The 10,289-nt window shown below is 44.2% G+C and overlaps 1 protein-coding gene across 4 annotated transcripts in view; it reads right to left on the bottom strand.

The window, feature by feature from the left end:
* Positions 1–9,766, bottom strand: part of LUC7L3 (LUC7 like 3 pre-mRNA splicing factor) — a 30,155-nt gene extending 20,389 nt beyond the window's left edge. For 2 of the 4 annotated variants that reach the window (XM_019517455.1, XM_019517435.1), the window contains exon 1: positions 9,552–9,764. In XM_019517455.1, the coding sequence (XP_019373000.1) occupies positions 9,552–9,650 (99 nt within the window). In that variant the 5' untranslated portion in view covers positions 9,651–9,764. Of the gene's footprint in view, positions 1–9,551 lie in introns of all 4 variants that reach the window. The other 2 variants (XM_019517445.1, XM_019517462.1) reach the window with 2 other exon arrangements.
* Positions 9,767–10,289: the final 523 nt, after the last annotated feature.

The following is a 10,289-nucleotide window of genomic DNA, read 5'->3' on the forward strand; positions in this document are numbered from 1 at the left end:
GGGGGGGGGGCGAGCGGAAGCGCTACGCTCTGCCCACAGAAGAGCTGCTGGACCCTGCGTTCTGCCTGCAAAATCAGGGGGCAGCCACCCCAAATTTGGTAGGTCTCTACTCATAAGGTTCAATAAGGAGAAGCACAAAGTCCTTAAGATGGAAAAATGGCATGTACCAGTACAGGCTGCGGACCAACTGGCTAAGCAGTAGGGCAGTGTGAAACTTTGGCAGCCGTTTCATTTTGGAGACGTTTCGGCCCATTTTGGGGCCCAAAACAATTAATCTGAAATAAAACGGAAGGCTCCAAAACATCTCTGAAACTAAACAAAACAATCCAAAATGTTTCAGAGGCACCCTGGGAAGTCTGGTACAGCCCCATAGCCCTCCTTTTAAAGTGCTGGTAAGCTGGGGCCTGGTGGGGGCTGGGCAGTGCAGCCATGAGGGCTTCTCCCACAGCTCCTTCTGCTGGGTCAGAGGCAGGCACAGCTGGAGGAGCTGTGGGAGAAGTCCCCATGGCTGCCCTGCCTGGCCCCAGCCTCCTGGCACTTAAAAAAGAAAAGAAGAAAAAAAGCCCTGTACTCATTGGCTGCAGCAGCAGTGGTCGGGGCCTCTGAAGCCTTGTGGCAGGGCCTCCCCCACACAGTGCAGGGCAGTGGGGATCACTCCTCCCCCTGCTTGGCACCCGCGTGGCAGTTGTTGTGTTGTGTGGGTGCAGTGCGGCTCAGCAGGGCATCACGTGCTGTCTGAGAGCTGGGGTGCTGCACGCTGTCTGCATAGCATGACTATGTCCCTACTCCCTTACTAGGCAGAGTATTAGCAGCATACAAGCTTCAGCCTATAACCTGGCCTGCTGGTTTGAATAAAGCAGAACTTCTACCAAAATAGATTATACTCTTGTTTAGGGATAACACAAGAGTTGCATCTCAAGCTAAACACTGCAGTGAAGACAAACCTTAAGTGATGATCAGCAGTTAGTTCTACGTACACTACAGCAATTACATTACTCACCTAGCCCCGGGGTTTTTTCCCCATTGTTCCAAGAGCACCAGATTTTGCTTGCTTATGTTAGTTCCCTCTTATCATTAGTCTTCCATTTTAAAACAATTTACACAACATCTTAATCTTAGAATAACTAAAGATGAATATAGAGTAATGCAGGAACCTCAAAAAAAATGCTTTTCAAGCATCCAACAGATGCATGAATTCTCACTCTGCAAAGAAAAACAGAAAGTGTTTTTGTTTAGACAATTTACTGTCTATTTAGGGAGGAACAGACAAATAGCCTCAATTTTCTGCAAAGGAAGGGTCCCCCCCACTCCAAACATATTCTTCCCTTGCATTCAATCTGTACTTGTAATAAAGACCTTGCCTGAATAAAAGGAAAAAAAAATCAAGTAAAACTGCCTGCATCAGGCAGAAATACTTAGAATCTTATCAGGCAGCCAACTCCCTCCAAATAGGATGGTTTGTGAGGCCCTTTAAAAAAAACCTGCACTTAAAAAAAATTATTCTTCACCTCCCTTTCCATGAAGCTAAGTTCAAAAGACTTTGGATAGGTTGGGACATGATATGCAAAATTGGGCCCTTGATTAACTGAATTGAAAGGAACTGGAAATATGTACATGAATTGCTGGCAGGAGAATGAAACAGAATTACTCTTTCATCAACTCACCTAGGACATACACCAAAATAAGTCTTGAAAGAAATCCTTAACTGCTATTCTCCAAAAGGACGAAAAATTGGTAATAGCCCAACTAAGAATTTCAGAGTTACTCTAAAATAGAAGCAGTGGATCTACCTCCAGGTGAGTGTGATAAATTAAGATTTTCTTCAAATGCAATCAGTCACGAATCTATTTGAAACAGACCAGCTCCAGGCCTTACTTCTTCCCCAAAAGGAACATTTCTACGCAATAATGTTTGGGGTGATGTTCATGTTCCATTTAAGCAGACTGGAATTGCCACCCCCCCGTCTTAAACATTAATAATAATGTTGGTTACTGATTTTTTTTTTAAGAAGCTATTCTAAAAATACCCACAGCTAGTTTAAAGAATGTGGTGAGATGCCAGATAGCTAGAAGTCAGAAAAGTGATAATTTGACAGTACTGAGCTGGGGGGGTGAAGGGGGGAGGAAGAAGAGGGATGGGGGGGAACAGTTGAGGAGGTTTATTCTTGTGCAGCTGTTTGGCCCCAAGCAACATACTGGGATGTTCCTGTGTCAAAATTAACTTTTTTTTATTTACTACTTCTATTGCCAACCAGTTAAAGCAGGAGAGCAAGACTGAGATGGCAAAACACAAATAATGATAACAATTTTAGTGAACAAAAAGCATAGAATAAGTGGGAAAAACCCTGGTCATACCCTACTCACTCTCCCTTTCAGCACCTGCTCCCTGCCACTGTGTGACACAGGATACTGGGTAAGATGGAACTATGGTATGACCCAGTAAATGACAACTGTTAGGTTCTTAAGAACTCCAAAAAACTGGCAAGCCTAGTTACTGGTCTTGGCTGTTGCCGCTAGAATAACTTTAACATTCAGTGCTAAAAAGTGCAGTTCATATATCCTCACCCATTAAGAAAGCTCCTTTATTGCAATGGTGTAGTTGTAGCCATGTTGGTCTAAGGACATAGGCAGACAAGGTTCTTCGGGTAAACCCGTTATCTTTTATTAGACCAACCCAAATAGCTGGAAAAAAAATCTTCTTTGCAAGCTTTCGGGTACAAATACCCTTCATCAGGCTGAGGAAGTGTTTGAAGTTGGTCTGTGCTCTTCCTGAATGGAGTAGTAAGCAAGCCAGAAGCCAGTATGCATGTGAGAAAGCCAGTCAGTGAAGATGGAAACTGAGGATGATCCCGCTTTCATGGGGACAGTTATGCAGTTTGTGTAAACTGGGGGGGGGGGGGATTCCCTCCCCTCCCCCCCAACCTGTCTTTCACCCACTGTCTCAATTCATATTTTCACTAACCAGCTTTCTCGCAAGCATAATGGCTTTTGGCTTTTATACTAGTCCATCCAGGAAGAAGCACAGGCCAACTGCAGATGCTTCCTCAGCCTGACAAAGGGTATTTGTACCCAAAGCTTCCAAAAATGATTTTTCCACCTATCCGAGTTGGCCTAATAAAAGATATTGGATTTTACCCAAAGCACCACGTCTGCTTTTATTACAAGGAATTTTCTACTATTTACTTCTGAACAATGTTTCTATTCCTCTTCTTACCACCCTAGGAAGAGGCTCTGCTTACTTTGGACTGTCAATTTCTGGGGCTTTTTGTCACATATAAACCACTCCATTTCTTTCTCCTCAACGACTGTTTTCGCTGCAACAGGAAAGCTTTAATCAAAACAGAGGTTTCTGCAGCATGTCATATAAGCAATCAGTCTGACTCTATCTGACCTTTTGGAGCAGCTCATTTAGTGGTCAACCCCTATTTAATTGAAAACAATTTGTCTCTGCCACTTCCATACTTAAACTAAATTTTGCAAGCTGCTTTGGTGCACAGGGTACACCTAATCTTGTTGAGTAATGTATGCAGAAAGCATTAGCCCTGAACTTGTGGATTCTACTAAGATTAAGATGGAAACCTTGGAAGCGCTAAGGGGGCAAGATCATACTTTCTCTAATTGTTCTTCCACATCTTGTCACACAAAGCAGAAAGATGCAGCCATGCAGCACAACAATTTATTTCAAATGTGTTAATGCTGTGGTTATGCACTGGGGATAACTGAAGTAATACAAGCATTTTTTGGGGGGATGTAAATACCTGCAAATCTAAATTTTTTATAGTTATATGGCTCCACAATGTATCAGTGATCATATTATACCTGCTAAAGTAATTATAACAATCAGGGGATAATACCAGAATTCCCCTCCATACTTTCATTTCAACACTCACAAGATCTCTCTAACAGCTTTTGGAAGGCCAAAATATATATATTGTCATTAATACCAAAAATGTATTATTCTTTCAACTCATAAAAAAATAGATGCTACTATCATGACCTTCTTCCCATCCAATTTCCCTTAAAATTTCAATTATGGACCTAGCTAAATGCTTACTATTGTGTTTATAACCACACTGCAAAAAAACAAACAATGCCCCTAACCCACCCCCCGAAACTCATTTATATAGTTCTTCTGTGAAATGATGCTTTTCTTTTTCATGATGCGCAGCCACTAACTAGAATAAAATAATGAGAATATCAAGCAATATTAGACTAGGTTCATGGAAAACTGAGCTATTAATTGGCATTTTTGGGACTACCACACTTAACAGTAATTATGAAATTTAGACACAGGTTACAACATTTTTCATTCTAGAGTTAAGCCACTGTGGTATATAAAAATGCTGCTAGACAGTCAAAGATATATGCTAATTACAACTGCAACACAGAAATTTTAAACCATTTCTTTAAAAAGAGAAAAAAGTCTAACCACACTTCCCCATCTCAGGCTTCTCATTTCAACAGAAAAGTGATTCTTGAGATCCTTTCAAGTCTGCCAAGGGGCGCTACACAATGTTAGCACTGCTAGGTGTGCAAACATGATTCAAAAGTTAAAAGCAGAGATTTAAAAAAATGGGAATCCATAGTGTTAAAAACATTCTGACCTGCTGTGGTATTTGAGTTACTTGCAACAGAATTGCTCTATTATTTTTTAGCCAAAAAGCAAGTGAAAACTAAGAAAGAGCTGGGATTTTCTGAGAGGTGCCTTGACTCTAAAAATGTTGAGAACCACTGCAACAGACATTTGATGGGTAGAAAGCCACACTTTCATCCAATCGCCTCAAACTTGCAAAATATTCATCCACATAATGTTCCAGTGAGGTAGATGCACATTATTCCTAATTGTACAAGGAAAAAAAAAAGACATTAAATTGTCCATGGTACATACAGTGATGAAAGGTTTGCCTACATGGGAAATTTACTGACAAAACTGTAAGATCAAGACTCCTTGAGTGGACACTCCCACTCCTTGTAACAATCAAAGCCCAATAACTGGCACAGACCTCAATATGTCCCCCTCTGTCTTTCTGAGAGGATTAAAGCTGTGGTTTTAGATACTCTATATGCATCAAGCCGATTTAAACCCTAAGGCTGCTTGCAAATGTTAAAAAGCTGTGCTTTACAGAAACCAGCAGCGGGTTACTTCAACCTGGCTCTGCAGCATCTGTAAAAATTGGGCACTTCAGTGGGGCTTTTTGGCACTTTTAGTGAAAGGTGATTCAATCAGCTATTAGGATAAAAGCACCAAAAAAGCCACACAAAATCACCTGATCTTTCTAGCCGTCAGTCAGGCAAGCAAGCCAGGTTAAAGCAAAGCAGGAATGCATGGGGCTTGACATGGGAACATGCAGAGTTTAAAGTGCCTTTTTGGTTTTATTTTCTTTTAAATGTCTGCTAGCATCCTAAAACATGCCCTGCAGGCATAACGAAGTCTCTTTATCAAAATTTAGGTTTTAAATTTACAGAATGTTTGCAGTTCAGTGGTTTGAGAAGATGACTTCTGTCAGTCACTGTTACCCATATTTGTTTGTTCAAGTATCCTCAGTCTCCTCCAGTAGCTAATTTACAGGACAAGAAATCATCACAACCTCGTTAAGGTACCATGCACTGTTCCATAGGACAAATACAACAATATTTCTACCAAACTAAGTGGATCACTGCATATTCTTGAGCTTGGTGTTCCATACATTCACCTCAGCACAATTTAAGGTAACGGTACAAAACTTAGTAAAGCTTGAAGCCTCTTTTCTAAAGGCTGACATTATAATCTAATCTCCAGTCTCACTTTATAGCACCAGTCTTAAATATGCTTTAGTACTTTTTTCACCTTGTATTCCATGAGAGGATCTATTGAAATGGAAGTCCATTTTGATTCAGTCATGACATAAGACAGAGAGCCAAGTAAGATTTTATTTACTACTCATCAGGTTAGGAGGAATACAGGTTAAAAGCAGTGGTGTTTAACCTTCAGCCCACAGAGCTGTTATCTGGCCAATGGAGCTCCCCACAGGTTCCAAAATTTGATGGTGGGTGCCACAGCTTCTAGAGCAGCAGCAATTAACACTGCTACCACTTTCCAATCACAACATTTTGGACCAGTGAGGCAATCTGTAGGCTGAATGACATGTGTGTAGGGTTCTTGCGTGGCCAGATCCAGTGCATAGGGCCAGAGTAGCATGCTGGATCACCCCTGTGGGCTAACCCCATGCGCTCGATCAAGCCTGCAGACTGTGCCTGGGCCACTCTTCCCATCTGCAGCACCAAATGTTTAAGCATCGAGTGAAAAAGTGTTTTAAGTTTGTAATAATGACTGCCTCTTACATAAAGAAAAACGGTAAACTGTTAATCTTATATCTAGAACAGTCTTTTAGCTAGCTACAATTCTGAAATATGGGGGAAATGGAACTGCAAAGCCTTAGGTCAGTGTAGACTTTCCTCTTGTAAAGATAAAGTAAAATACAAGTCCTCCAAAAAAATCCAGCAAATCACAAGCTGCCCTGAAATTATTATTATTATTTTTGAAGATCAGCTTGTTTTCCACTGGAATTGCAAACCAATACTTGATTACTATTCATATAATATGATACTTATTGTTTTACTTCAAAACTTGTTTGTGTTTTGTTTGAACAAATTACAAAAAGAAGCAGGATAACAAAGTGAGTAACCTCAGCACTCTTATTACAGTTGCTTAGTGTGTTGAGTAGAATTGCCCTTTTCCGCTGTTTTAAAGACCCCAAAACAATACATTTTATAATGCTTCCAACTCTAGTGGAAACATGCCCTTTTCAAAATGCTAACAACATTCAGTGCTTCAGGCATGGTTCTTTTCATCCTTCTCCTACTAACATCCAAACTACTCTGAATTATACAGTAATGGTTCTCAACTAGCAGGAGACAAGAGTACAGCGTCTAATTACAGTTTAGTTGATTTTTTACTAAACCCAGGTGCGCACAGTCTTAAACAGAGTCTTGCTTTATGCTTACCAGAACTATGGGGCGAAACAGCATCTTTAATATTAAGATCTGCTGTTGTAAAGCATTACTCTCATAGGACATTGCCTTTGAAATGTACGCAATTAGTTCTACATAGCTAAACTTATTGATCAGAATAACAAAGATTCAGGTTTCCTAAAGCAGTGTCAGTATATACATCCAAGTATACTGATCAAGGAAAAAAACCCAACCCCCCCCTCATTCCTTTGGCATCCTTTCATCTACGGGAGATGGTGGATATTGCAGGCTATGATATAACCATAAAAAAAAAGTAAAAAGCAGTTGAATTAATGTTGCAGGAGGAATTAAAACAGAATTCCCCAATTTTAAAAAATTGTAATATTATGAACCTAGCTCATTATTAGCTAGAAATTAGGCATAACTAAAAGAAAAAAAACATGTACAAGTATGCTTCTGGTAGGTACCACCAAGCTGACCCTCTAGGGCTAGGTGCAGACATTCAAAGACCCCAAGACGGAACTGATCCAAGAATTATGTCGTTTTCTGTAAGTGGCATAGTTTAGATCAGTAGCAAACAACGCACATTCGCCCTTTGGTGAAGGGTGCAAATCTCAGACCAGGTTCTGTCATTTTTAAACTAGCGTGCACACACTGAACTTCTGTTCTGTTATGGGTATAGATTTGTTTCCAAATACTTGTACCTGTAAAAGTGTAGTGTCTAGGAAGCATACACTTTACTTGCAATAATGTATGTGTACAGTATTCAATAAAGACACCAACACGGTGCTTACAAAAACTGCATAAATAGCCCCATGAAAGCATAGATTACATAGACATTAGGGCTGGAAGGGACCTCGGAAGATCATCGAGTCCAGCCCCCTGCCCAAAGGGCAGTTGGGGTCAAAGCAGGTGGGGGCAGACGCTGTACTTCCCCTGCTGGAATAAAAACAGTCTGTGAATTTTCTACTAGTCAAAGGCAAGCTAACAAAGTGACAAGGGGACCTGCTTCCAGGTCAATAAAGCTATCCAGCAGCCTCAAGTTAGGTATCCAAAGGCCTGTTACATAGTTAAAAGGTACATTTCTCAACAATACTAGTTTGACCGATATTAATCCTCTTGGACGTGACTGAAAAACAGGACAAAACAGCATGGAACATATTTTCTCCTCCCCAAGAAATCCCTGTTACTTCCTGTTATGTGTAAAAAATTGTCTTAAAAACAAAGTCAGTGTGCATCCCAAACTCAAGACCAAAAGAAAGTATTGAACTATATACCTGATTGAATCAGGATATTATCAGATGAAATAATATAGATTGATATTAAGCCTGAAGGCCTAAGCCTTTTTTAGAAGAATAAGAGGCTCTTCCCCAATTGTTAAATCTAGGAACTACACAACAGATAATACATCTGATCAAGCCATTTCCAGAGGTGAACTTTGCTAAATCAGTTTAGTTTTCCAAACCAAGCCAGATAGAGGCCTTAACAAAGTCTACTTTACATGACAAGTTTCTAAAGCTTAAACTGGCCCTATTTGAGACTCCACTCACATTTCATTGGTTTTAAATGGGGAAAACAGTGCCCAATCTCACAGATCAGGTGCAAACCAAGTAAATATAAAGCTTTTCTCACTTTCCATTACTTTGAGATCCCCTGTCCTAAGAAGTTCTTAAAGTCCGTGATACCGCAACCCCCCATGATGAAAGCCAGTGAAATCCACCGCCTGGGGATCCCGCTCGCCCCGGAGGAACCGCTTGCGCCTGAGTGGGACACAGCGGGGAGTGGCCAGATGAGAAACCAGTGGCGCGGAGCGGTGGCTGGGGAGGGAAGGAAGTTTGCGACCCTCTTTTAAGTTGATTACGACCCCTGGGGGGGTCATGACCCACAGTGTGAGAACCCGCGTCTTAAAATAAAATCCAAAGCAGAAACGCAACACATTTCAGCAACCTCAACCACAGTGCTCGCTCGCTACCAAGCAAACCCATTCATCGCTCCGCCTGCAGTGTCCGGGATGCCCCCTTGCCCCTTAGTAAAACCCCTAATGAATGCTATCCTGCAGCACAGACTTCACCACCCAAGTACCGCAGACTCCACGAAATCTGGGGGGGCTGCGCTGCCCTGACTGACTTCACAGCACAGTCCTCGGGCTGCGGTGGCCGCGACAGGACGTCTTCCCAGGGCCAGGTTAGCCCGTAAGGCGGCCCCCGCGCGCCTCTGCCTACGGGAAGGAAACGTGACAACCATGTGCGAAGGGCATCCGCTGCCCTCCCGCGAAACAGCGACCATAATTGTGGGCATGGGCGATGGATGTTGGGGCAAGGGCCGGAAGAAGATGTGGCCTCTCCCAGAGCCCCGACCCCACGGGCAAGGCAAGGCAAGGCAAGGTAGGGCAGGGCCCCCCCACATCCACCGAGAAGCTCCCCCCCAGCAAAGCCCCGTGCAAGGTGGCGGAAGGTGGGGGGTAAAAACGCAGCCCCCACTCCAGAGAACCCCCCTGTGCAATGCGGCCCCAGCCGGGCAGAGGGAGGGGAGCCGCAGGCCCGGGCGCGCGGATGAGGCAAGGCCGGGCCGGGCCGGGCCGGGCCCGTCAGTCGCACTCACGCTCTCGTGGTCCCACCGCACGTTGCTGCGCTTCTCGTCCGGGGCCAGGTTTCGGTCCCGGCCCATGAGCTCGTCCAGGAGCTGCGCGGCCGAGATCATGGTGTCCGCCTGCCCGAGGCCCCCGCGCCGGCCGCCGCTTCCTTCCTTCCTTCCTTCTCCCAGCCCTCCCCGCCCGCACTGCCCGCCCGCCCGCGAGTGACAGAGACAAAATGGCGGCGGCCGGAGGCCTTCCCACAGTGCCCTGCGCCTCCCGCTCAGGCCTGTCGGCGCGCGGAGCCAGCACGAGCGCGCCCGAGGGGTGGGGGGGGGGGCGACCCGGCGCGGTTGTGACGCGGCCTGGGCGAGGGGCGCGTGGGGGCCGGACAGGCTTCGTTTTGATGACCCGTAAGCAAATTTTGCAGACTTTCGTTGCCAATGTTTTGCCTTTGCAGACTTTTGGGTTTTTTCCAGACGTCTGCTGCAAAATGTTGGGACCCCCTGAAGTGTGGGACCCTGTGTGGTCACCTGGTTTGCCGTCCCCTATGGCCGCCGCTGCTTTTAAAGAAGAGCAAGGCCTTGGGTTCATCGCTGCTCACTTGCTCTGTAGGGAGTAGCCATCCCCGTGCATACGGGGGGTAGGACAAGGAGTGACAACTTTGGGTATCCTACCATCTTCCTCCACGAAGCCTGTGACTCCTTGGCCTAGCCCCATACACACGGCGATGGCCACTGGCTTCAGAGCAAGTGGGTGGTGATGGA

Source organism: Gavialis gangeticus, unplaced genomic scaffold, assembly GCF_001723915.1.
Source record: "Gavialis gangeticus isolate Ggan-Ray unplaced genomic scaffold, GavGan_comp1, whole genome shotgun sequence".
Classification (NCBI taxonomy): Eukaryota; Metazoa; Chordata; order Crocodylia; family Gavialidae; genus Gavialis; species Gavialis gangeticus.